This window comes from Mustela nigripes, chromosome 2, assembly GCF_022355385.1.
Source record: "Mustela nigripes isolate SB6536 chromosome 2, MUSNIG.SB6536, whole genome shotgun sequence".
NCBI lineage: Eukaryota > Metazoa > Chordata > Mammalia > Carnivora > Mustelidae > Mustela > Mustela nigripes.
Window position 1 is genome coordinate 99,069,985 of NC_081558.1, and position 27,598 is coordinate 99,097,582.

Consider the following 27,598-nt stretch of genomic DNA (forward strand, 5'->3'; position numbering starts at 1 on the left):
GGCAGAAGGAGAAGCAGGAGCCCCGCAGAGTAGGGGAAGCCCGATATGGTACTTGATCCCAGGACTCTGGCATCCTGACCTGAGCCAAAGGCAGTGGCTTAACTAACTGAGCCACCGAGGTGGCACCAACCTCCCACCCCCAGCATGGTTTTTCACATGTCTGTCTCTCCCAAGCATTCCCAGAAGGGGCTGTGACTTGTGCTTGGCAATAATCCCTAACATTCTCTATGTCCTCTGTACCCTGCTGCCTGTTTCGTAAGGACTTTCCTATTCAATATTCTCGGGGACCTGAAGGCGGCATGACATCCCTGTTCCTGAGGAAGAAAGGGAGGCCCAGAGCAGTCGAGTGGTTTACCCACATTTAACAGTGGGGGTCAGGACCTAAGCCCAGGTAGTCCCACTCCTAAGCTATACCCCCTTGCCCCCACCTGTCTCTCCTCCCAGGAGTTACCAGGGGTCAGCCAGGAAAGACCTTAACCCCAGGCTGCTGTCACTCAGCCGGAAAGGACCAGAGATGCCCAGTAGGATGTCCACTGCATGGTAACATCTCCTGGAGAATCTCGTCCATAGTGGGGGGGTGGCAGACGTCTGGCCTGTAGACCACATCTGCTCTGTGTCACTACAGAGCCTGCAACAAATGCTCAAAGACAGACCACTGAAGAGCCTTCAGATGCAAAAGCTCTGTTCCACTCCAACCTGAACCCTTCCAGCTACACGCTAGTCTTTCCCCGCTCTCCAGGCCATGGGAGACACGCTCTCTCCATATATCTCTCACCGTGGGAGCCTGCACGTTATGTCACTGGGGCTCTAATGCTACCAGCCCCTTGGGCCAGAAGCACCCTCTCTGCTCAAACCGTGAGTGGTTCCTGCCTGAAGGGGGGCCCTGTGCACCAGCTGCTGCCCCCACACCACGTCTTCAGCGGATGGAGCACAGCAAGTCAGAGCCTAGCAGAACCTCACTGCCTCAGTGTCCTCTTTGTAATGGGGTGAAAGGTCAGTCTGCGCCAGCCCTCAGTTCCTTGGTGACAGGGCAGGGGTCAGGGGATAGAGGGTGAGGCTGTTTTGTCACTTACTGAGACATCAAAGGGTGAAGCAGGCAGGGGGTACGTGGGCAGGCGTGAGGCAGACATCACAGACCGAGACGGCTACAGGGCTGGACACGAAGGCCCCTGGCACCTGTCCCCCAGCTGAGGCAGGAATAGCAGGGGAGCCTCAGGGAACACTGAGCCGGGTCCGGGGTCCTTGTTAAGCCCCAGCACCTCTCCTGCCTCGTGGTGGGACCTGGTCTACCGCTTCCTGGTCTATAAACCAGGGCTCTGACAATCTGCCCTGCCGCTCTTGCAGGGCTGCTGTGAGAACCCAGTGCAAGTGTGTGAAAGTGCTCCGGAAGTCGCTGTGAAAGACACAAATGGGAGCAGGCACCATCACCAAAATGAGTGGCTGCTGCAGGCCCCAGAGTGAAAGTGCAAGAGGGGAGAGTGACGGCAACAAAAGTCAACAGCGAAGGCTCACTGTGTGCCAGGCACCACTTCCATCACTGCACCTGTATGAATGTCCCTGACCCGACCCTCCCCCACTGCTCGAGCAGCGGGGGGACTACCATTAACCCATTTTACAGATAAGGGATAGAGACTCGAGGCCAAGCCTAGTGGGTGGCCAGGGCAGGAAGGGAGCCTCAGCAGCCCCCATGACCTCTGACGTTAGCTCCAACCCAGCGCATTCCCTCCAACACCCAGTGCATGTAACACAGTCACCGTCTGTGGGTGGGCACAAGACAGGTGAGCAGCCTTACCCAGCTTTCTGGCCAGACCGAAGTCAATGAGCTTGATTCTGGTGCCGGTTTTATTGACACACATGATGTTCTCGGGCTTGAGGTCCAGGTGGACGATGCCCTGCTTGTGGATGTATTCCACCCCTTCTGATATCTGCCTCATGTACTGAATGCACTCCCGCTCCGTCAGCTCGAAGTCCTCGTCGATGATGCGCTCGAACAGCTCACCCCCCGACACGCTGCAGGGGCGGGAACAACAGTTAGCTCCCAGGAGCATGGCGAGCAGGCTGGCAGGGAGTCTGGCCCAGGGCAGTCTGGGGCAGGAGTGGCGGGGATGGGGGACAGGCAGCAAAGCCCAGGGTAGGAGGGGGGCCGGGCACTTCTGCAGCTTCGTGAGTTCTAGGCCCCTGTTCTGTTATGCTGATCCTGGTTTCCCCTGTATGAGTGAGGAGGGCCCGGGCCTCCTGATTTCCTGCTATGGTCGGGGGGCACTGTTCGTGCCCACTAAGCTGCTGGGGGACTCAAGGAAGCATCGGGCTGGGCAGTTTCAGAGGTGATCATGAGCTGAGTGAGTCAGACATAATCTCCTTGGCTTGACAAAAGGGGTAACCACCAGGCGGCTTCCTTCCCTGAATGACCACAGATGTGTAAGGGCTCATTCTTGTACCCCAGCTATGTATTCTAGTCAGGAAGAATTGATGTTTGAAAGACTCACAACACCCATAGCATTTGTTCCACACATCCAGAAACAGAAAAATAGCTTCAGGGGCACCTGGGTTCCTTAGTGGGTTAAAGCCTCTGCCTTTGGCTCAGGATGATCCCAGGGTCCTGAGATCGAGCCCCACATCAGGCTCTCTGCTCAGCAGGGAGCCTGCTTCCTCCCCTCTCTCTGTCTGCCTCTCTGCCTATATGTGATCTGTCTGTCAAATAAATAAATAAAATCTTAAAAAAAAAAAAAAGAAAGAAAAAAGAAAAATAGCTTCAATAATAAGGAGCCCCAGCACATTTTCTGACATTTATCGGCTGCAACCCATTACAATTGCCTCCTCTAGCCAGGCCTGTGGCATCAGTTACTCCTTCCAGCCACAACTAACTTGTCTGGCCTGCTCCCTTGCTCTGACTACATAGACCCTGGACCCTGACCCAGGTGTTTCTGGGGCCCACAGCAGGCATCTTCCACTAAGAACTGGCCCAGAGGCTACAGCCAGTAGCATACTGCCCTTCAGTACAAACACATGGCCTTGTCACCTGAGTGACATGGGTCCCTTCTGTTCCCCTGTCCCAGACCTCTGACCCACCTCCCTTCCTTGCTGCTCAGAAAATTTAAAGCATTTCCCCGGTGACTTTTATAGCATGCAGATGTCAGTAAGCTCTGTTCTGCAATGGCCTGTATGTCCACCAGCTGAGCAAGGCTAGATAGGTTTTGTTCTGGGCCCACCCTCTTCTAGGGGCCTTCTCTCTTCTAATGGGAGCCATCATGAAGAAGGGAAGAGCTGCATGTGGATCCTGTCTCTGCCTTTTACAGCTGTGTGACCTTGGGCACAGCACTTAACCTTTCTGAGCCTTGCTTTCTTTATCTGTCCTTACCTCATAGAGTCGTTAGGATCGAAGGAACTTTTGTAAAGCATTATGCCTGACATGCAGTAGGTGCTCACCACATATTAATTAGCATTTCACAATCTGTGGTGAGTCCGTGGATCTTGGCAGTGACCCTGAGGGAGGGACAGACAGGGGTGCAGCATGGGGTCCAGCACACCACGGCCTGTGTGGGCCTCCAGCACTTTCCAGGAGGGCACCAGTGGCTGCTGGAGGTGCTAGAACGGAGGCTCTCGCACCTGGGGCGGGGCGGGGGGGGGGGTTTCCCTGGGTGGTCAGCAGGTGGCGCCTGTGTCCTTAAGCTCTCCGTTTCCACAGCTCTGCTCCAAGTCAAACTTGAATTATCCCTCTCAGGTCTCCCTCGACCCTTACCCATCTCTGGGCCTCAATGTCCTCACCGGGAAGGTGAAGATAAAAACAGCACCACCTCAAGGGGTGAGTGCCTGTGACATAGTACGTGCTCAATAATCACCTTTTTAAAAAAATTAGATTGAAAATTTTTTTTAAAAGCCTGTGGGTTTTTTTGTTTTTTGTTTTTATTTTTTTTTTAAAGATTTTATTTATTTATTTGACAGACAGAGATCACAAGTAGACAGAGAGGCAGGCAGAGAGAAGGGGGAAAGCAGGCTCCTCACCGAGCAGAGAGCCCGATGCGGGGCTCGATCCCAGGACACTAAGATCACAACCTGAGCCGAACGCAGAGGCTTAACCACTGAGCCACCCAAGCGCCCCTTTTTTGTTTTTTCAAAGTGCCTACTGGGGCTCTTGTTGAAAATACAGACTCTCAGGGTCTTCCTCTCTGCAGATTATAATTTAGAAAATCTTGGGAGGGCTCTGAGAATCCTTATGTTACATAAGCCCCCCAGGTCATCCTTAGGATTGGGACAAGCTTGGGAAATTTAACTGAGAAACTCCTCTGAGAAATCACTCCTGATTTCCCCAGAGGAAATTAACTTTCCAGTCCTGGGTTTCATCTGTACTTTTTTTGTATCAGATCTGCCTTGTCTCAAAGTTGTTTATGAATATGTGTGGAAAAGGTCTGGCTCATCTCTAGAACTTTATTTATACCTGGCAATAATGTGGCACTGACAAGGTGTCTCAAAATGTGTGCTTCTAAATGCAAAATATTCTGGAAAAGTAAGCAACCATTATTTGCAGTGCCCTTGGGAATGTCTGAGGCAATGAGTAGTAGAAATCTGAGCTGTAGAGGTAATTACTACTGCCTTTCTAGAAGTAACCCATTCAGTGTAAGTTGAAGTAGGTTCAATCTATTAAAAAATAGTTAATGTATTTTGAAAGCTGTTCCTATGGTCCGTTTCCTAGGATGGAAGAGGTTACAGAAACAGGATTAATGGTTCTACCTAGGTTTCTCTTGAAAATTCTCAAGATTATGGGTGGAAAGGAGCTGCCACACACAGAGATGGGATCAAGCCAAGGGCCAAGACTGGGCCAGAGGAAATGTATGCTTAATAAATGAACAGTGAGTGAGTGAGTAAATACCATCTAGCAAGGCTACTTAATCCCAAGGGATCAAATTCACCTCCCCCTCAAGTGTAGACCTTGGCGAGCCCTCCCTGGCAGCCAGTAGGCATGATGTTTCATGGACTCCAGACCCAGACCCTCTACTCCTTGTCTCCTGGCAGCCAACTGAATAGTCTTTGATAAATTTAGCCAATGGCAACACAGAAGTGAGATGGACAGTGAAAGACCCAGCCTAAATCGTACTGCTTCAGTGCTGAGGGTCTTACCACCACTTGGAAGGGCCTGGGCATTCCCCAAGGACAAGCCGAGATTTGAGGCCAGGAGCCCGAGGGAACCCCTGTCTCTGGGCAACAACCCCCCATAAACGTGGGGGCTTGTGGCTTGTCCCATCATCAGAGGTCAGAGAGGCTGAAGACACATTGCTTCTGATTTCTTACTGTGTCGGAGGCGGCTGAACTGAAGGAGGGGACCCTGGAAGATATTTTCACTTCTCTACATCACTAGGCCTTGTCCTTCTCTTACTTTTAGTATCTCCATCAAACAAGGGCAATGGCAAATTGTACCGCTGAATGCCAGGCTTTACCCTCTCGAGGCCAAGTCTGTTTAAGCTGGAAGGGAAGTATGGATGGAGTGTGAATGTGCTCCCACTTCTTTGGTTGAGCTCCTATCAAGGGGCAAGCTCCTTACCCCAATTGCAGAAGATTGGCATCTGTGACTGCCAGACTTGCTCCTGGCCACTGGGGAGGTGCGGGGAGGAGGGACGAAAGCCAGGCCAGCTGAAGCCTTCTTATGTTTTCTCTCAACATTTTCCATCCAGCTTGCCAACTCCCAATTCCACGCTAAGTATGGTGTTCTGCCCACTGGTGCTGCTGCCCAGCCTTACCCAGGCTTGGCTGCCTCTCACCCCCTCCCCGCACCCTCTCCCAACTTGCCCAAGGTTTAACTTCTAAACATAAGACATTTCTTCCCATGTCCCCACACGCCCGCACTGGCTGCACCAAGCGACTTGTTCTGGAATGACCGTGAAGCACAGAGCCCAAGGGCTAATGTGAGGGAGTGATCAGTGAGGCCACAGACATGGGCCGGCCTTGCCCGGAAGTGGGCAGGTGGGCTCGAATTGGGGCCGAAAACAGATTCTAAGACATGAATGCAGACTTTCTTGGAGTAGTTTACAATTCCACGGAATTGTCGAATTTTAGAACCAAAAAGGGAGTCTAATCCCAATATGCCTCCTCACTGGAAGGATTTAGTAATGACAAAATCACAGCTCAGCAGTAATAGGACCTGACTCCAGGTTTCCTGAATAGGAAGGTTTTTGTTCCACAACACCTCGGTGTGTGTTAAAATGCTCACGGAAGAATTTTAAGTGGGAAAGAGACCCCAACATGGAGAAAGTCAATGTATCATACGACTAAGAATAAGTCCCAATTAGAGAGCAGTAGGCCTGACTACATGATTCCATTTAATCCTCACGTTATTCATGGGGCAGCTTATATCCTCCTTTTACCAATAATAACACTAAGAAATTAGCATAGCTGAGTAACTTATTCAAGGCCACACAACAAGTAAGAGGCAGTGCTGGGACTGACGTGAGACTTATCAGACTCAATTTGTGTTCTAAGTCCGTGCTTTTAAGCCCCTCTAGCTTTTCCAGATGTGCATAAGCCGGAAGGAAACACCCCAAAGTGATCACAGAGTGAGGGGAGAAAATCACACCTTAAGCCCGGGAGGGCCTCACCTTTCCTGGGAACAAAGGTGTTGAAAGGACTAAGATCCTGAAGCTCAGGACGAGCAAGCAAGGAAGCTGAAGGCAGTTTCACAAGATTTCTAAATATTTCAAATGCACATGCACTTTGATCTTGCATAACCACACTTCTGGGAATGTCTCCTACAGATGAGCACAGGTGTGAATGAAGAGATGTATGGACAAGGTTACAAACACTGTTTGGAAGGGCAAAGGCCTGGAAACCAAGGCAGACCACTCCAGGAGACTGTGGTTTCTGCACGTAAGCTAATCCCACGGAGCAGGGCGGATGGGAAGCTCACCAGCCACGGAAACATTCAGAGCCCTTCGCACCATATGAACTTGGTGCTGAAGTTCAAAAGGAAGGAAAGGAACGAAAGGAAGCAAAAATATAGAATAGTGGCTAGGAGGTACCTTGGTGCTAAAAGGTGGGAAATATTTTTTTAAAAAAGCATATATGCTTGTATTTTCATAAGGAAAGTTTGGAAGGATACAAACAAAACCAGTGGAAATAGTTACCGGTGTGAGCGGTAGTGGTAGAAACGGGGTGGATGAGGGACAGGGGTCAGAATGGGAACGGATTATTGTGTATGTTCTTACAGTCACAATTTTTGATCTGATGGTATCACACTGAAAAAAACTTCTCATGAAAAACAGGAAAGAAAACTGAAAGACACAGACCCCTCTGCAGAGGACATCTGGCTGAGGGCAGAATGCGCATGTGCGTTATGTGTTTATGTATGTGGGTGGGTGGGTGGGTGTGAACCTGCGCAAGTGTGCCTATGCGTGCCTGCCAGCGGCTTGGGGGTGGATTCCAGGAAAACCTTGGCTGGAGGGCATCTGATCTGTCCCCTGTGTGTGGACAGCCCAGCCCAGAAAGAACTACCTATCCTCTGGTGAGAAGTCAAAGTACAAATGAGCACACGATGGGGGACTGCAGAGCACAGGGTTGCACCCCCACATCCCAAGCCCCACACCCTGGGTACCTCTACTTTTGAAGGCCAGTCAGGAAATTGTTCTGTCCCTCCCTTTCTCCTCCAAAGCCGCCTCCAAGTCAAAGCCCCTGAATGCAGATGCGGAGGCTAGGGGTAATCTTGGCACGTTCACAGGGAGGTGGGGGCAAAAGGGGGGCAGGGGTCCTCAAAGATCTGCCAGTGTGTTACGGAAACGAGCGAGGGCTGCATGGGCTGGAGGTCAGTGGGTAAGGGCCACTCCTGTGTACAGATGTGCTGTTCTAGGGGGTGCCCCCCGGCCACTGCAGGTGGGGAGGCTCTTTCAGGCTACAGCTCTACCTGCAGTGCTCCCCACTTTGGGGCAGAGGGGCCTGGGTGTGAATGTTGGTGGAGATGCGCGAGGGGCTCCTGGGCCCGCAGCCCACCACTCACATCTCCAGGACCATGACGATGTTGGCTTTTTCTTCGAAAGCGTCCACACACTGGACCAGCTTGGGGTGGTGGAGGCAGTTCATGATGCTGATCTCCTGCCGGATATTCTCTTTCTCTTTTGCAGAATATGCCTTGAAGAATTTCCCTGCCCAGATTTTTCCAGTTTTCTTCTCTACAAGTCGAAAGACCTGTCCAAATTTCCCACTGCGAATGAAAGGAGGAGGAGAGAAAAGGCAAATTGAGCCAAGCTTTCCACTACACTGGGGCTGACAAGTGATGCTGTGGGAGAAATCTAGTCCACCTCTTTTTCGAAATAAGATGTTATTGGCGCACAGCCACGCTCGTGCGTGTGCATTTCGCCCATGGCTACTTTTCTGCTTCGCCAAAACCTCACCTAGCCATTATCTGGCCCTTTACAGAAAAGTTTGCCAGTGCCTGCCCTTGATCATGGGGTGCCCCTCTAGCTCAGACAACCCTCCTCTCCCTCATCTACAAGCTTGTGGCCAGGCCCAGCCCACATCCCCATCCAATCCCCACCCAGGCCCGCTCCTCTGTCTGGGCTGAAGCCTCCCTCCTGGCTGATGGACTTCTCTCTCCTTCATCAAAAAGAGGGACCCATGACTTCAGGTGGAGGAAGTCCTCCCCAGATACAGAGAATTTCTGAGTGGCTACTTCCTTCTGCTCCAGTGGCCAGCATGGGGCCCTGGAGACAGCCCAGGGAGGTCCATGCTGTCCATGGTGGGAGAAAGGAGTTCGGTGTTCCTCTGACCCAGCTCCTATGCACAGGGCAGGCTCCTTGTAGGCAACTCTGTTGAGGTTGGTGTCACCCTTTTATTTCCCAGAAACCTCCTAGAAATCAAACCTGAACTCCATCCCCTTGGCCTCCACTGGGCTTCTCCAGGGATAGTGGGAGACAGGCAGCTGTGGGGCTGCTGCTGGAGGGGACGGTGTGAAGGCTCAGGGCTGGGGTGTCCGCACTCCAGGGGACAACCAGATCAAACAGCGCAGACCAGGTTCCTAAAGCGAGCAATGGTGAGCAGCTGTGCCTTTCAAGGCTGTGGGCTTTACAGAGGCACAGAAGCTATGACTGCAGAACAGTGAGATGGCTCAGACTGGCCTGCCTCCTGCCGATGACACGGACGGCAGCCTCAGACAGTCCGACCAGACCCCGGTGGTGCCTTGTTAGCCCGTACGGGGGTTGGGAGGGAGAAGGCACAGGAAAGGGAGGCCTTGCTCAAGACTCTCCTGGAGCTGAGCCAGCTGCACCAGCAGTAGCTGAGAGGGCCAGGGTGGGGATGCCCTTGTGGGTTGCTAACTGGGTCTGCACCTCCTCTTTCTACAGGGGGTCTCAGCATGGGAGGTTGGCAAAACCCAGGAAAAGATGGGGACACGAGGCATGGAACTTAATGATGGGATCTGCGCCACCCCACCCTGGGGGCCCGAAAGACACTTCCCGTTCCACTTACGAGCCTAGTCTCTCTTCGATGTCATAGAAGTCAGACACTTTTTGTTCAGTGTTGACAGTCACGTTCCGGTAGTCGATCTCAGGTTCCTTCTCATCTGCGGGGTGGAGGTGGGGTGAGTGTGAGCCGTCAGATTCCTCTCTCGCCCCCCCTCCACCCGTCCCTCGAGTCTACCTGAGGACAGGTGGCCTGCACTCACCATCATCTGAGGCCTCCACTTCGTCCTTTGGCTCTAGGGGGAGACAGGGAGGAACACAGAGGACAGAGTGGTCATTAGGGAAGGACCATCAAGAACGAAACATGCTGGGGGTCTTGTCAGACCTCAGGCTTCCCAGGCCCAAGACCACGAAGCCCAGAGCACTGGGAATGGTCATGGGCTTGGGTCAGTCCCCACTGTACCAGGGCCATGGACACACCACCACAGGCCCTCCTCAGCCTACCCAGCAACTTCTTCACAAACGCTCACCTCCATTCCTTGCTCTGTAACCTCAGGATCCCCTAGACATACCCTTCTTCACAGTGCTCCCAGGCTCTCTGACTTTCAGAACCAACACAACTGTGACAGCCCCTTTCTGCTTGGCTCGAAAGTCAGCAACTTAAATTGCTCTGAGTATCAAATCTATCTATCCATTTACTTAGATAATGGTACCTGGAGTTCTAGCCGTGTACCAGGTATCATACAAGCTACTGTGGGTATACAAACAAAATACACAGAAGGCATGATGTCTCCTTCCTGGAGGTTACAGTTGAGTTGGGGAGGGAGAACTACATCCCCCTGAAATCCCAGCACATGACATCTCAGCACAAACTGAACGTACAGGGCAGGATGTTGATACAAAATAGGGCAACTATAAGAGGAATTATTCTGGGAAGAAAAAGCCCTTGAGTTGGGTCTTAAAGGATATGCTGGAACACAACGGGAAGGTGGGTGAGGGCATACAGTGAAGGCAGCAGGTGTTTGAGAGGTGTGGCGAGAAGGGACATAAGCAGCCCACGCTGGCTGCTCACATGGATGCGTCAGAAGTGAATGGGGGGAGGTATGAGGGGACAGTCCGTGTCCATCAGAAGAAATTCACATCAGAGCTCCAGGCTTTCCTTTTATTTTTACTTATTTATTTATTTATTTTAAAATATTTTATTTATTTATTTGATAGAGAAAGAGAGAGAGAGTGAGAGGGGGAACACAAGCAGGGGGAGTGGGAGAGGGAGAAGCAGGCTTCCCGCAGAGTAGGGAGTCCAAAGTGGGGCTGGATCCCAGGACCCTGGGATGATGACCCAAGCCGAAAGCAGACAGTTAATGGACTGAGCCACCCAGGCGCCCCTCCAGGCTTTCCCTTCCCTAGGCATAGCTTTGTCCCTATGGAGCCACTATGTTTTTTGACCTTGGTTGAGAGCCTTTCCCTTTCTGGGTCCCTGTTTCCTCTTCGGTAAAAGGAGGGAGGTGTATTTTTAGGTGATTTCTAGTGTCACTGGCTAGCTCTAGATGCCATATTTTGTGATGTGCTCTGTGCTCCTTAGTCAGGATGTGGGCTATGTTTCACAGACAGATGGAGACAAGGCAGGTTTCCTGAGGAGATAGAACAAAGAACTGAGAGAAGTCAGTGAGGGAGGACAGAGATTTTATAGAGCGCATGCGCCATGTGTGTGCATGTGTATGTGTGTGTGTGTGTGTGTCTGTGTGTCTGGGTGAGAGAATCAAGACTTTGGGGAAAGGTTGTGATAAGGGACAGCACTCATCCTATGGATAAGTCTTCCAGGAGCAAGAGAGGCTGCAATTTATTTAGAGTCATTTTTTTAAAAATTTTTTAAAAATTTTTTAAAAGATTTTATTTATTTGAGAGAGGAAATCATGAGTAGGTAGAGGGGCAGAGGGAGAGGGAGAAGCAGACTCCATGCTGAGTGGGGAGCCTGACTTGGGGCTCCATCCCAGGACACCGAGATCATGACCTGAGCTTAACGGATCAAGCCACCCAGGCGCCCCTTGTTTAGAGTCCTTAAAGTACTGCTGAGGAAATGAAAAATTAAACATCACTGGGAGAGGGAAGAAAATTCTGTCACAGGAAGGCAAATGCTCTGGAACCATAAAAAGGGTAGGAGGGATGGGAACTCCCTGGTTAGTGGTGGGGGTTTCACAGAGAGCTCCAGGACAGCAGCCTAACCGAGCAAGTCTTTTTGCTCTAACTGAGCAACACTTGCACTTGAGAGTAGAGAGTGACCTTGTCAGTTCGTAGACCATTAGAATGCCCGGGGAGCCACACCTGGAAGGCAGCAACAGAGTCACATTTCAGGGTGAATTTAATTATTTAACCTTTAGGGGTAACAAGCCCTAGGGCAGCTAGTTAAAACCCAAGCGTGGGGAGCCCAGTTTCTCAGCCTTCTTATTGCTCTGGCCAACAGAACGCCATCAAGGCAGGTAGAGGGTAAATGTGCACTGGCCACAAGCAGGTATTCTTACTCTGCCCCCAGCAGAGCCTGGGGTCGTCTGCTACTGGAACTGGGGCCGTAGGCACTTAAAAAGTCACAGCAGGGCTGGGGAGGCATGCAAAGCCACTGAAAGGAAGAGCTGCTGTGGGGGAGATAAGCAGACATGGTTAGACCTCCCTGGTTGGGGAAAAAGTCTAAAGTAGAGATTTTTTTTAGAGGAGGGGGCAGGGAGAGGGAGAGAGAGAATCTCAAGCAGGGTCCACGTTCAGCATGGAGCCCCATGTGGGGCTCGATCCCAGGACCCTGAGATCATGACCTGAGCCGAAATCAAGAGTCAGACACCCAACTGAATGAGACACCCTTACTTTTTAACAATTTCAATGGCCAAGGGTGAGATTAAGGTTACTGATTTTTTTTAAAGACTGATTGATTGATTGATTGATTGATTTGACAGAGAGAGAGAGATCACAAGTAGGCAGAAAAGCAGGCAGAGAGAGAGGGAAAGCTCCGTGCTGAGCAGAGAGTCCAATGCAGGGCCCGATCCCAGGACCCTGGGATCATGACCTGAGCCAAAGGCAGAGGCTTTAACCACTGAGCCACCCAGGCGCCCCAAAGTTACCGATTTTTATCAGTTAATCAGTGCCGTAACTTGAGAGAATGATCTCGTGTGATTCCTCACACTGGAGAAACGCTGTATAAGAACTCGCATCTCCAGATGCACCATGAGAATGATAAATAGGGTCAGCAGGAGTTTAGGGCACTTCGGATGGGGCTTTAAGGGAACCAAGGGGTTTGAATCCTTCACAACGGCTGCTGTCACTGGCTTGGCCTGGAGACCAAATACTAACAATAACAGCAACCTTTACTGTTGTGGAGGCCTAGCGTCCTGGCCCACAGTACCCCCTCTGAGAGAGTGTTCACCAATAAGGCGTCCCCTTTTCTTTTCATTCCCATGCCACTCATCCTGGTGTGGAATGAGCAGTGGGACAAGAGATAAAGGAGAAGGCAGGCCGTGTAGGCCTGGCATCTTTAGTAAGAACTATCTGTGCTTCCCTAGTGAGGGGGCAGCCGCTGTGCGTGGGGCTTTCCAATGGCCTGGCACCTGGGGGCACCCTGCGGGGAGAAGGCATGCCATTCTAGAACTGGCCTCTTCCCAGTGTTAGAAATGACAAGGCTGGCCTTCTGGCCCTCACTGCAAACACCACATCCATCCTTCACCTCTGCCTTTCTCCCTTGGCAACTGAAACGCAGACAGCTCTCCTGGTGCTATGGTTGTTGGGACCTAGATCCTTTTCAGGGAAGTCACGCCCCTCTTTCGGGCTCACTGTTCCACCACTCTTCCTCTGTTTGAAACAGACCAAGACTCCAGGCTGAGAGGTTTCCCTTCTTCCCTTTCCTTCTCGTTCTGCCTCCACTCTGCTTGGAGGGGGATGTGGCTCTAAGGAGAGGAGCAGGGTAGGAGTTGGGGAAAGGCCACAGTTGGATTATCCAGGCCTTCAAGAATAAAGGGCTGTAATAATGGGAGGGGTGACCACTCAGTTTCCATCTTTCCACCACAGAAGGAGCTGAACTACACAGCAGGAGGGATTTCAACAAGAGGTTTCAAAAACCTTCTATTCAGAAAGAGCTAGGACATCCGCGAGCTAAGCACAAGAACTATTTGGAAGATGGTTCTGAGCTCTATCGGCAAGTAGGTAAGTCTCATGCCCCTGGAGTAGTGTTTGGGACAGAACCAGATGTGCCCTGGGGACTTTCACACGGCATGACTTAAGCAGCCCCCTGGACAGAGCTCTCCAGGGCCAAGGGCTGTTCCATGCCCAATGGGCACTAGAGGGCACCCCAGCCCCAGAGAGGCCTCTGCAGCCCCAGACCGGGCCAGCCGGTCTGCATCTCTAACTGCCCTCAGGCTTGCAAGGAAGCCGTAGCTCCTCAAGGAGCCTTCCTCCCTGTTGATTCACTAGCAATGATATATTCTAGAACAAATTAGGATGAGGGCAAGGATAGAGTGGATTGAAGAGTCAGAGCAGGGGTGGGGGGGGGGGGGACAGGAAGGCCTGGCTGGGACGGGAGAGATGGGTGTACTAGGCTAGTGGCTCTGTTTACCCAGGTTTGGGAAGACAGGGAGGGGAGCTAACTGGGTTAGGGATCCTAGTGTGAGGGGCGGCTGTCGCATAAGGAGGCCTCTAAAGCTGGGGTTGGGGGAAGGACACCGTGCTTTGTCCTGTGCCAGCCAAACAGTGCCTGAACAGAGGAGGGGTGCAGGATACATTGGGGGAATGAATGTAAGGTGGGGTTGGGGTGCTTAGCAGGGTTAGAACGGGGAGATCAGGATGAAGAGGAAAACCCAAGCTGCTACGGCACAGACGGGAGGGGTCCTGGTGGCAGTGGGGAAGGGGACAGCCGATGTTAGCTGGGCTTAGTGGAGGGAGAGTGAGTTGGCACTGCTGTTTCGATGACCACCACAGACCACTGGCTCCATGGAGAGGAGCCACCAAAACCTCCCTCCTCTACCTCACACCCACCCATGCACACATGCAGTTCACACGCGTGTGCAAACACACCCCACTTCTCTGTGAGGCATTTCCCTTTTAAAGTAGACAGATGACCTACCCAGGTTATAACTAACAAGCATCTGACCGGTCCACGGGGGGCTTCACTTCGAACCCCCACCTCCCTCCAGCCCACCTTCCCAATCCCTCCATCCTCTGCCCCTCAGTCCTAATGCTCCACAACTCTTCTGCCGCCCCTCCTCCCCAGTAATCCAGCTGGGCCTGGAGGTGGGAACAGCTTCCAGTCTGGAAGCTCTGGGTGGCCTGGACCCCTCCTTGGGCTTGCAGGCTATTTTTGCATTTCCTTTCATTTGCTCCCAGCCAGGAGGGGCCCTAGGAAGAGAGTCTGAGGACCACAGCAGGGGTTTGGCTCGGCTGCAGGGAGGCTGGGGAGGGCAACCTGCCCAGAGCCCAGCAGTCCTAGCCCCTGGTCCCCACAGACTCTCCCTCTAGCCCTGGGCGCTGCTGTCCTGGCCTCCTGGGAGTCACGCCTTAAGCACTCATGGCCTTCATCTTTTGGGATTTATCAGGAACTCTACAGTTTCTCTGGGTTTCCTCCAGAGATGACCTGGAAGAGCTCCTTTCCAGCTAAGGAACATCTCACTGCCCTGTCATCTCTTTCCTTCTCACTTTTCCAGAGGTGGGGAGTACTCTTCTTGAACAAAGCAATATGCTAAAAACATAAAACTGAGTGCCTGATCTGGAGCCCCCACTGCCCCCAAGCTAACCTGCCTATGCCAGCTCATTTCGAAGGGGGGCGTCAAAGGGCGGCAGATAGCCGTTCTGTTACCCGGCTCCCCCAGCAGACATTTGCAAGCAGCTGTTGGGCAGGAGCCCAGGAGCCCAGGACAGCTGCAGGGAGGCCCAGTGGGCCTGTTCCAGGGGCTGGGACCCATGCCTCCACAGCCTCCACATTCCCAGATAAAGGCCCCCAAGACAGGGCTGTACCTGCAACGTTATAAATCTGGTGTATTTTCCACTGGCATCCTCCGATTTCTTTCTGGAGCCCTCATTTCATATGAAGGCAAGGTTTGAATATCTATTTTATATCCGATTTTCTCACCAAAGAAGGACATCAAACCGTAACGGCCGTCCCATACTCACGAGGCCTCTGGTCCCGTGGGGACTTCAGACAGGCCCTGTACTTTACTCTCCCCTCTCCTCCCTGCCTCACAACCGGAAGCTCTCCCTCTCCCGGTGCTCCTTCCCTGGGTGTCCCTCCTCCCCACCCACAGCCTCTTCTCCACCTTGAATTCATGGCAGCCTTTTGCTTCTCTTCACACCAAACTTCCTGAAAAAATATTCCACACTCTTGGCCTTTCCTTCTCCCACTTGTTCCTTATCCTGGGGTAACAATTTTCCACCCTGTGGAAACACTCTGCTCTTCACTCTCAAAGATGGCTGCGTCTCGAAGGGCTAAATCCAGGAGTCCTCATCTCCTGTATTTAGCGCTGGTGGCTGTTCCCTGAGCCCTCTCAGTGACTCACAACATCTGTATTTCTTCAGCTCGGCTCCAACTTCTCCTGATGCTCTCCCTCTTGCCCTTCCTTCTGGTCTTGCAGGCTCCTTCGTCTCCGTATATCTGTGGTGACTTTCCTACCACCCTCTTGGTGACCTCACTGATGCTCGTGGCTTCAATTATTAGTTAAACAGTGAGACTTTCAAATCCTTAGTTCTGACCTAAGCCTTCTTTCAAATCCTTAGTCTCAGGACTGAGACCAGAACTTGTGTCTTCTCCGGGACTCCCCACTGCCTAACCTCCAGTCCCTGGGAGGCAGCCTGACTACTCCCAAAGGAGCACAGGCTTCAAGTCAGACAGCTCTCCAATTACATTACAGGCTCTGTGATCTTGGGCACGTAGGTTTGCCCTGTAAACCTCATTTCAGCTATCTGTAAAATGGGGGTAATAATGGCAGCTACTTCACTGAGATAGATGCAGGAAATGATGCATGTAGAGGGCTGCCCACACTGTTAGCCTATAGCAAGTGCTTGATATATGTTAGCCACCAAGAACTGTAATAATAAATGGCTCTTAAATTTGTGTTCGGGGTGCCTAGATGGCTCAATCAGTTAAGCGCCTGCTTAGGTCATGATCCTGGGGTCCTGGGATCCAGCCCCGCATTGGGCTTCCTGCTCAGCGAGAAGCCTGCTTCTCCCTCTTTCTCTATCCCTATCCCTGCTCATGCTCTCTCCCTCTTGCTCTCTTTCTCTCAAATAAATAAATTTTTAAAATCTTAAAAAAAAAAATCAGTGGATTTTTAAACAAACAACAACAACAACAACAAAATAGAAAATTTGTGTTCAGTTACTTAAGCCAGGAGCTGGGAGTCATCTTGTACTCTTCTAATTTTTCCTCCAAGTCTACCCAAAAAGTCACTGAGAATGGTTGGTTCTATCGGCTAAGGCCTTCATTCATGGTCGGACCATTCGCCACCTGAACTACACCACAGAGGTCCCACTGGTATTTTGCCAACTCCAGTGTCATTCCTTCCCTCCCTGGGTGCTTCCCCAACTGCTGCATGCATCTGAATCCATGGGGTAGATCATATTGAAATGAGGATTCAGAAGGGACCAGGGGTGTGGAGGGGCCAAGAGTTTGCATTTCCAGTAAGTGCTGAGATCCCAAGACTGCTGGTCCAGACCGCAGTTTGGGTAGCAAAGCTCTACTCTTCCTCTAATTCTCTTTCTTAAAAAAAAAAACTCATGTGATCATATCAGTCCCCTGCCTGGAAATCTTGGATGAACTTCACAATGTAACTTAAACTGCCCTTCGGGTTGCTTCCTCCTGTTCTGACTCACACAGCATATACCCCGGCACAAGCTTCTCAGAATGCCGTGTTTTTCCAACACTTTGCACCTTTGCTCATGCTGTTTCCTCCATGGGGAATGCCTCTCCTTATCTTCCCTGCCTCTTGGAAGTCCGTTCCTTTCCCCAAGACTCCACATAAGTGTTACCTCCTCTAGGAAGCCTTCCTCCACCTTCATGGCAAACTTACTCATGCTTTCTGCTGTGACTCCTCCTCTTTTTTGTTTACACCACTATAATTGCATGTATCCCATCTCATCACAGTGACTGTCTACACAGCTGTCCTCCTCCTTAAGATTTAAGCCCGTCTAATCTGTCTTTGTGTTCCAAGAACTCAACACCGAGTAGACAGTGCAATTGGACCGCAAGAGAAGGAGTGAGGTGGGTGCAGGGGAAAGTTAAAACGGGCCCCCACGAACTCCTGCCTTCCAGGACTGCGCTTCTGATTAACACACCATTGCCCCCTGGTGGCAGGGTACCAAAATTGCTGGTCCAATGTCTGGAAGAGTCACACAGGTACCTCTTTTAACGCACGGATCAGCATCACCACCCTGGAAACCAAGATCCCCAAAGACTCTGCCAGCCATCACTGACATCTCCTCGGTTCTCGGTACCCCTCTCAGTACAGGTTTCTACATACACAAGGAAAGCCATGCACACATATTTCAAGCCAGCGATAAAATAAAGGCAGCCTACCCTCTGGTTTCTCTCCCACTGCTGTGAGTTCAGACTCCTGGCTCGGCTCACTGGTTCCATACACATTGATGGCACGCACACGGAATTTATACTCTCGGTCAGGCAGGAGGTCCTGGACGTTAAAAGAGGTGCTGCGGCATGTGGCTAGCTCCTTCCACGTTTTGTCCACGGAGTCCCAGATCTCGACGCTGTAGGACTGCACGGCACTGCCCCCGTCGTATGAAGAGCCATACCAGGACAGGGTCAACGAGGAGCTCCGGATGTCAGAGGCGCAAGGCGTGCCAGCTGGGGGGTCTGGCTTGTCTGGGGAAAGAGAAGCACATCACCCACATCTTCAGAATTGTAGGGAAAGAACGTTTCTGGATTAGCGTTGTCTTGGAGGAAAAGCCCAGAGAACCCAAGCTGACAGCCCTGGTCCTGGCTCTCCTCTCCTCACCTACATGGTTACACCTGTCTACAAACACACAAAGCCCCACAAATACCTATTTGCTTGAAAAACCCCCTCTTTTTCTGGCTAGTTTTCCAGCCTACAAGTCACAATTTCCTGTACTTTGCCTCAGTCCTAAACATATTTCTCTGAGTAAACAGATCTAGGAAGCTGCCCAGAAGGCGTGGACTGCTTCCCATCACAAATATGTTTTGAGAGAGAATTTAATGTGTGTGTGTGTGTCTGTCAGGCCCTAGGCCAGTGGCCTGTGACATAATGAGGGTCAGTCTCCACTTTCTCCGGGACTTGGGAAACGCCTGTCCCACGGAGAGGTGGAATAGCACAGCGAGCTCTGAGGTCGGACAGATCTGGGTCTGAACACGGCTCTGTCTCCACTCACTACTTGTTAACCTCTCTGTGCCTCAGTTTCCTGGTCTGTAAGCAATGTGGAAAATAACATTGATTGGATCACAAGGCAGCTGTGAGAAGTTCCTGGACAAGGGGCTGGCGTGTACCGTCATCACTCTCATTTTGGGGGGAGTTTATTTCTCGCTTTGTAATATGTAAAATATTACTTCTACCCCACCTCTTTTATCCTCCTAGGACCAAGATAAAACGAGAAGGACTTTCAAAAGCAAAGCACAGTAGTGAATCACAACCGTCCCTGACTAGGCCTGGAAACAGGAGCAGGCTGCCTTCCCACTCAGACCAGTGACACCACCCACTTCCAGGCAGATCATGCCAGCCTAGACTTTGGTCAGGTCTCGGAGTTTTGTGGATTCTGTCTGCCACTCCTCTGAACAAAATTCTCCTGTTTTTCAGATTTTGTTTTCATAGGTGGCTGATTTAGCTATAGATACCAGTATTCAGTAACCTCTATCTGCCCCCCAACCTACCCTCGCCAAGGCAGTCTGAGGTGTAGGGTTTCCCAAACCAGCAATTAAAACCATGCTTTTCATGCTATGTCATTCTTATAAGCTATGTGACCTCGAGCAAATTCCTTGACTTCCAAGGTTCCAGACTTCTAGTTCCTCTTTTTTATTTGGACAATGGTGCTAATGTGTATCTACCTGGTAGGGGTTTTGTAAACATCCAGGTAAAGACCTTGACTCCTACTCACCCTCCCTTCAGCAAGGGTGGAAAGCGGAAGAGAATTCTTATAAATGGCTTTGCGCAGACAGGGGAGAAAACAAACATTCCATCTCGTGTGTGTGTGTGTGTGTGTGTGTGTGTGTGTGTGTGTGTGACACACACGTACATACACATATCTGTATTCATCCTCCCTGGTTCCCCAGGCCCCACGGCTTTTCTGTTCTTCCTATGGCTACCGCCCATCCCCGCACAGCCCCCTTGTGTGGAGGGTTTCGGGGATCGTGGTAGAACTACCTCCCACCATTGGCAGTCACTCTGGAGGCCTCCTGGGATGGAACCACTTTCGCTGGTTGTTTAAAGTGTTCTCTTAGAAAAACTATTTGTTCTGAAAGATGTATTGGTCTTTTTAGAAATATTTCTGGTGTTGGCTAAGATGTTTATTGCTCTAAACTCTTGTAGAGGCAAGTGCTTCAAGTCCTCTCAAGACCCAGCCTAAGGGAGTTAAAAAAGCCCAAAGAGGGATGAAAGACAGACTCACTGCTTCCCCCAAAGAAAACTGCCTGGGAAGTGTCTTGTTGGACACGTTTAGAGTCGTGTAGGTTTATAAGACAAAGGCACATACACTCCACTGACTGATTTTTCTCCCCTCTGTGTTGGTGAAGCCAATGTTGAGAAATGGGTATTGCAAAAGAGGTACTACTTGTACCCTACCCTGTTCCAGATGTCTCTTGGCTGAAAGGGTCAGAAAGACAGACATATGATATGTGTTGCCCCCTGTCATACAAGAGAAGATGAAAAATTTAGGAAGGGGGACTTTCATTCCTAGTGACCACCCTATCACCAGGGTCACCTACCTGGACGATCCTGGCCCTTGAAAGCTAAGGCATTTTGCTTGCTAAGAATAACCAGCTAGCGAGTGGCAGAGTGAAAAGAAGACTCCAGGACATTTCCAGAGCCTTGTTCCAGGGCCTGCTCTTTTCCAAGCTATTGGGCAGAATAAGATCAAGAAGCATCTTGCTTAAACCCACGCCAAGCATCACAAGGGGAAATCTCCTGCCCTTAAAATTCATGTGAGTTCCAAGCTCAGAGTAGTTGAGGATTACTGGGTATTTGGAGATTCTCTGGACTTGGTTTTTCTCTTTTAAAGATATGCAAAGTGACCTGTTTTTCCCCTAGCTGGACAAGTTACTGGAAGGAATGCATCTGGGCCAGCAGCTCTCTGGGGCCCCTCCCTCCCTTGCCCCATGGCAGAGCTGGAAGGGCCATTGTGGCAGAGGCTCTCAGAACGTCACCAACTCCTGTGCTGCCTTTCAAAATAGTTAAACATCACTCATTCAAAGGAACCCAGGGAAAGGCTACTTTTTATTACCATTAAAAAAAAACAGGAGTCATACATAGCCTCGATGAAAAGAAAATGGTATTTTTAAAGGACAGACAAGAAGAGAAGTTTGCTGCTAACCAGTCGAAGTTAAGTCGGCCTCAGTCAGCTGGCCTGCAGACGGCCTTCCAGAGTGCTCAAAAAGGGTCTGGAGTTGCCCAAACAATTCCTGTTTCATCGTCCCATTTCTGACATCTACTTAATAAGCCTTGATCAGATAATGCCCAGATGCCCCCAGAGTCACACAGGGAAATCTGGCCCTAAGCCAGGTTTACTGTGGACTAAGGCTAAATCCACAGGCTCTGAATGAATGCAGCTTTGCTGGGTCCATCAATGCAAGTTCTCCGTTTATTGAGCCGTTCTATTCTTAGCTCTCCAAGGGGGAGGCAGACAGAAAGCCCGTTCCCCTCCATTCCATTCCCCTCCCAGCACGGCATTTAACATGCTGCTCCCGCCAGCTGGCGGGCAGCCACGCCAAGGCCCTGTCAGCACTGGCCGCGGAGAATGAGAAACGAAACCATAAAAGGCCAGAAGCACAGCCCCGTGGTGGGCCTGGGGGAGGGGCGCATGTGGCACCGCAGAACCAGTCAGAGTGGGGCAGGGGCGCTGGTCATGGGAGAGCAGTTCAAAGGAGGTGATCCCCTAGGTTCCCCAAGCTGGGCAGAGAAGAGAACACCAAGGAACACAGGAAACCAGTGCTTGCTGATGCGGGGAGAGGGGAGCCAAGTCAATACTTCAGGTACACATCTCAATGTGTAGGAGATCTGGGTCACTAGGGCCAATTTCCCAAGCCCCCAAATAGTCTTGCCTCCTGGGGGACAATCATCGAAATGAACATCCGGAGTCACCAAAGAGAGAAAGAGTGAGAAAAATGTGTCTCCTGTCTTTATAGATGAGAAACCTATTTCCTGACCCCTTAGCACACTGGCCTTCCCAGAGTTAAAACTCCTGATCTACAGCAGCAGAAATAGGGGATCAGATCAGCCACCGCGAGGCCAAAGGCCTTTACGCACACAGCCTCTGATGGCCACAGGTGCGCAGGCACACGGCCTGCTGTCCACCTGCCCAGTTCTTCATCTGCTGTTCCTTGGCTGTCCCAAGTGCCCGCCATGTCAGGGCTCAAGGGCCTGAGCACAACCCACAGTGTGGGACCAGTTAGCAAGGTATTTGGACATTTCAGGAGACAGTCCCCCAGGGCATGAAAGACAGTGACTGGGTAAGAGAGGATAAGTGAACTTAAAAATCAGTCTAGAGAGAGACTCCACTCCATACGGCAGGAGGTGAAAAAGAAGTGGAGGTAGGACTGGGAGGTCACCATGATCTCGGAAGGGTGATCTCGGAAGGGTGGTCCCAGCAGACTCACGGGGGTAGGAGGGAGGCCTCAGGGGGCGAAGAAGCAGGATCAAAGTGGAGACTGGCCCTGGTGAGGGGCGTGGCTGTGCAGGCGGCAGAGACGTGGCAGGGTGGCCACAGCGGGACAGGATCCTGCAGGTGTACACGCGCCTGCATGTTTGGCTGGGATGAGAGAGCCCTGGCAACATTTCCGGGAGAAGCAGAGCAGGTGAAGACGAAGGAAGGGGCACAGATATACAGACACCTGTAGGCGCGGGCCACGAGGTGGTGAAATGCCTGCCACCTCCAATTCCTCAGGGAAGCCAGAGAAGCAAGGAGGACACTCAGCTGGCTGACACCGGCGAGGGCAGCAATGAGTCTGTGGCTCGTGATCCTCTTCCTGCAGTGCCCTCAGAAGCAGGCACAGGAGGACGTGGAAGGCAGCACGGCCTGAAGTTGAGGACTGGCAAAGGGACTGAGTGGCCGGGGAGAGGGAACGGGGTGGACCACAGCGACAGGGAGCAAGGTGCTGGGGTCTGGGGTAGTGTAGCTCAGGTTTCCCAAAGACTAGACAGAAAGAAGCCAGGAGGGGGTTCACAGGAACAGGAAAATGCTGTGGGTGTGCGGTAAGGTCTGGGCTTCTCCAGAAGCACGAAGCCCAGCCAGAGAGAGGGGGCAGGGAGAGGGAGCACAGGAGCATGTGAGGCTGTGGGCAGGGCACCGAGGGAGTGGGCCCCAGGGACATGAAGCCCAGAGGCCCATCATCCTACTGTCCTCTGACCCCCAGGCCAACCCGTCCCCAGACTCACCCACGACAGTGAGGTTGACCTGGGCCTGCCTGCTGCCCAGCTTGTTCTCCACCAGCAGAGTGTAGCAGCCGCAGTGTTCCTGGCGTGCGGCCACGATGGTGAGCCTGCTGCCATTCTCGCTGTTCTCCACCTTGATGTGCTCGCTCTCCTGGATCTGGGAGCAGAGAGTGGGACAGGTGCTGGAGACTTGGGCCAGGAAGGGGAGGGCTCTGACCTCCACTCCCCACCCTTAGGGAAGGCTGTGGACAGGCTGTATGGGGCGCCATCTTGTCTAGACCCTGGGCTTCCCCTTTGGCCCCTCCTCTTCTGCGTCCAAAGCCAAGCCTCCCTGAGGGGTTCCAGCTCTGGGGTGAGTGGGAAGCGTGCAGAGCATGGCCCAACAGATGGATTGTGTCTGCCCTTGCTGCCCAACCCAGAGCCGGGGAGGGTCCCATAGCTTCAGGGGTTTGGGAGGGAGGGCAGGAGGAGCTGTCGGAGCAGTCACCTAACCCCAGTGTGTTCTGACTTCTCCTGTGCTAATACTGGGGCCACCGGCCACATGTGGCTACGTAAGTTTTAATTAAGTAGAAATAGCCCGAAGGTCCATCAACTAATGAATGGATAAACAAACTGTGGCCTATCCAGACAATAGAATATTATTTGGCCAGAAAAAGGAATGAAGTACTGATTTATGCTACAACATGGATAGGCCCTGAAAACGTCATGCTAAGTAACAAGCCAGGCATGAAAGAATACATTTATATGAAATGCCCCCAGTAGGCAAATCCATAGAGACAGAAAGTAAGTTAGTGGTTGCCAGGGCTTGGGGAAAAGGGAGGAATGGCTACTAATGGGTCCAGGGTTTCTTTTTGAGATAATGGAAATGTTCCAGCATTAGATCATTGTTATGGTTGCACAACTGAAATGGTTGAAAAACCACTGAATGGTACACTTGAAAAGGTCAAATTTTATGGTGTCTGAATGTTATGGTGTATATAACAAAGCTGTTATAAGGATTTTAAATTAATTACAATCTCAAAGTCTGTTCCTCAGTTGCACTAGTCACATTTTAAATGCTCAGTAACTACATACAGTGGTGGCTACCATATTGGATAATGGATACAGAACATATCCATCACCAGAGAAATTCTTTGTCCCCGGTGGGGACCTGGCCAAATGTCTCTGCAAAAGGAGAGAGTCCATCTTCCTTAAGACACCACCAGAGAGAGCACAGAGCAAGCACCCTTTGGGACGATAAGGCAAGCTTCTCAGCTTCATCTTTTGAGATCAGTCCTCCATGCCTCCCTGGTACTAGCCTCCCATCTCTGATCCTCAGGGCACTTTGAATGGTTTGGAATAGAGCAGCAGAGAACTCAGAAGAAATCTTCACATCCTCTGCAAAGTTCCTGATTCAGTGTCAGCCACCGCCTGGGACCTCTGTTGGTCACATGTAAGTAAGAGGCACACACTACCCACATGGGCCCAGGGGAACTGGAGGGCTCCCCATGTCCTTTTAAGCTGGTTGTTCAGAAATTCAGACCCTTCTTTCATAAGATCCTTAGGAGAAACGGTATATTTCTGGGCCAGTAAGCCAAGGTTCTAGTTAATGTACAATTTATTTATTCAAATAGTTGGATTCCCTTTTATCCCTTCAACATTAGTAAGCTGAAGTGGTTACCACAGATAGGGCTCAGTGGGCTAACCCAGAATCACAGAAGGTTCACAGGGTCTGAGAGGTCCTTTCAGTCAGTGGGTGGTTCAATTCTCCTGACTCTGAGTAGAGTTCTAGACTAAAATATCACAATCAGGTTGCGGGAGGGAAACATGCATGGTTTCCTTTTTTTCCTTCATACTGTTCTCTGTCCCCAAAGGGTCTGTAAAGCAGATTCAGAAGAAAAGGTTATTAAGAACTCAGATATGGTGGGTGGGGACAGGTGGGAGAGGGGCCCTCCCATTTCCAAGGCCCCGCTGATCAAAATGCTGCTGCCGACATGATGGCGTTTCTGGTCCCTTTCGGTGCAGGGGCTGGGCACGTCATTCTTTGGCCACTCCCCTCCCTCACTAACCTGCTTTCGGAACTTCATCCAAGTACAGGTGATGGGCTGGGTGCCTGCCACTTTCCCAAACAGCTCCACAGACTCTCCTGCGCGCACCTTCTGGTCCTCGGGAAACTGGATGATCTGAGGGGGCATGGCTGGGAGAGGACAAGGGACGAGGTGAGCGATGAGGAGGGAGCCTCAGAGAGACTGATCTCATTCAGTGCTGCTGTCCACACTGGTCTGTTCCTCTCTCGCCTTCTAGAGCCTTCAGAGTAACACTGAGAACAGTGGCCTCTGCTCCAGAATGTCCAACTGATGGGCCTGCTAGGTTTGTTCTTGTATTTATTCTTCAGAAATGGCCCATACAATCTACATGGCAGAATTTTCCAATAGTCAATTGCTCTGGAATTTGCATCTTACCCTAAAATTCTTAATATACCTGCTCGCTCCTTTAATTTTTTCAAAGGATTTTATGTATTTATTTGACAGAGAGTGAGAGAGAGAGCACAAGCAGGGGGAAATGGCAGAGGGCATAGGAGAAGCAAGCTCCCCACTGGACAAGGAGCCAGACATGGGACTTGATCCCAGGACCCTGAGATCACCACCTGAGGTGAAGACAGATGCTTCACTGACTGAGCCACCCAGGAGCCCCCTGCTAGCTCTATTAATTAAGCAGCACCTTATCTTCAAGCCAGGTTACTCTGGCTGACAGGTTCAATACGGTCCACCTCCTCAAATGCCTTTCACTGGGAAACAGACAAGGCTCTACATGACAGAGGCATACAGACCAGAGCACTAAGATAGCACACAGCGGATCACCTCCTTAAATGGCAGCGTGGAGGGTAGAGTTAGGCAGAATTTCATAGCAGGGATGGGAAAGTCATAGTACTGTATGATACCATATGATGTCCCTATACTAGGGACGCTACAGCGGAAAGAGAAAAGACAAGTAGTGACAGAGGGTAGGGGACCAGGCTGTACAGAGGCTCTTGGGGAAAATCTGGCCTGAATAATACAGGGTTCGAATCAGGGAGGGGCAGCAGTGGTCTCCTGGGACCTTATGCCTGTGCTCAGTCTAGCTGGGCAAAGGAAAAACACCTCATGGCAGATGACCCTTGCCCCCAAATGTTGCTTATGACCAATTACCTGCCTTCGGAGGCGTCTTGGGGGCAGGTTTCTTTTTCACAGTTGCATCACCTGAAACAAAGATGTTCACAAGTTATTTTCTGTAAATCCTGGCTTTTCATAAAGTTCTTGAATCCTAGGAGACTTGCCCACTGCCCCTGCCCCAGGCAGAGCCTTCATTTAAATATGTCTCCACTTAAATATGTTTTTTCAGGAGATCTTGCACTCCCGTAGAGACAACCTCATGACTGAATGAATATCAGGTCTCGGGGGGCCTCTGGAGGGGCCTTCAGAGTCACCATTGGGATAAGAACTCAAAAATGCTTGAGTCTCCGTCATCCATTTCAACAATGATGACTCCACACTTGCTAACTATTCTCTCACCCAAACTTCAGGAAACTCAGAAAGGAAATTATGTCAGATAAACCATCTAAAATTAGCCTTTGGTGTAGATCCAAGGGTCTCAGGCTTCCTTAGGGTCACAGACTGTGGACTAGTGGCTTTCATTTTTTAGTGTTGGCTGAATGGATCAATGAATGAATGAACAAGTGAATGAACCCACCAAATGGTTTCTTCCCTTCCTACTCCATTGCTTCCACTCTCTCCAAGTAACTCAAATAAGAAAAATGACCCAAACAGACCAATTTCACAGCACAAACCTACTCATTTGGCTAAATAACAGTATGATAAATGTCAAAAATAGCCTCAGCAATCTTCATGGCTTATCTTCATCTTTCTTGAAGGTCTTTAATCAAAACCCATTTATCCAAGTGGAATGAGAATCTATGCACACACAAGTATCTATACGTGAATGGTTATGTTGGTTGTATTTGTGATTGCCAAAAGCTAGAATTTACCCAATTATCCCACAACTGGAGAACGGGCGACCTGTGGTATAGCTATACAATGAAATACCAAAAAAAAGGAACAAATTACTGATATACAGAACTTAGATGAATCTCAACGATTCGTCTATCTCTAAGAAAGGCCAGACTCAAAAGGCTATGAACAGTATAATTCAATTGATATGTCTCACTCTAGATAAGGCAAAGCTATAGGGGCAGAGAATAGATTAGCAGGGTGTGGGGAGAGGGGTCCACCGTTACAGGGCACAAAGGCATGTCTTAGGGTGGGGGAACCATACTTTGATTATGGCAATAATTATATGGCCATATGCAGTTGTCAAGATTCATAGAACTGTGCCTGAGAAAGGGTAAACGTTACTGTCTGTAAATTAGACCTTAGTACAAAAAAATGGGAAAGAGTTACTTAACCAATGAGATCTTCCCTAAGCACTCCATGTCCTACAGCACCCCCCTGCCCTCAGCACTTCTCCTCTCCCTCACCTCACTTTATTAGTCCCCCTCCCCGTGGCACTTGGCACCATATAAAAAACTATATATTTACTTGTAGATTTACTACCTGCCCTTCCCCTATCTCTGAAGTAAAAGGCTTTCGGGGGCAGAGACTTTCTTTTTTTGCTCACTGCTGTATACTCAGT

General features: G+C 50.8%; 1 protein-coding gene across 5 annotated transcripts in view; it reads right to left on the reverse strand.

The window, feature by feature from the left end:
• The window catches only part of MYLK (myosin light chain kinase), a 265,356-nt gene that overhangs the window by 24,263 nt on the left and 213,495 nt on the right, over window positions 1-27,598 (reverse strand). For all 5 annotated transcript variants that reach the window (XM_059391085.1, XM_059391086.1, XM_059391084.1 and 2 more), the window contains 8 exons: window positions 26,119-26,169; window positions 25,000-25,127; window positions 22,955-23,108; window positions 17,917-18,219; window positions 9,641-9,673; window positions 9,445-9,538; window positions 7,979-8,182; window positions 1,793-2,010 (listed from right to left, as the gene is read on the reverse strand). In XM_059391085.1, coding sequence (XP_059247068.1) covers window positions 1,793-2,010; window positions 7,979-8,182; window positions 9,445-9,538; window positions 9,641-9,673; window positions 17,917-18,219; window positions 22,955-23,108; window positions 25,000-25,127; window positions 26,119-26,169 — 1,185 coding nt within the window. The remainder of the gene's footprint in view (window positions 1-1,792; window positions 2,011-7,978; window positions 8,183-9,444; window positions 9,539-9,640; window positions 9,674-17,916; window positions 18,220-22,954; window positions 23,109-24,999; window positions 25,128-26,118; window positions 26,170-27,598) is intronic.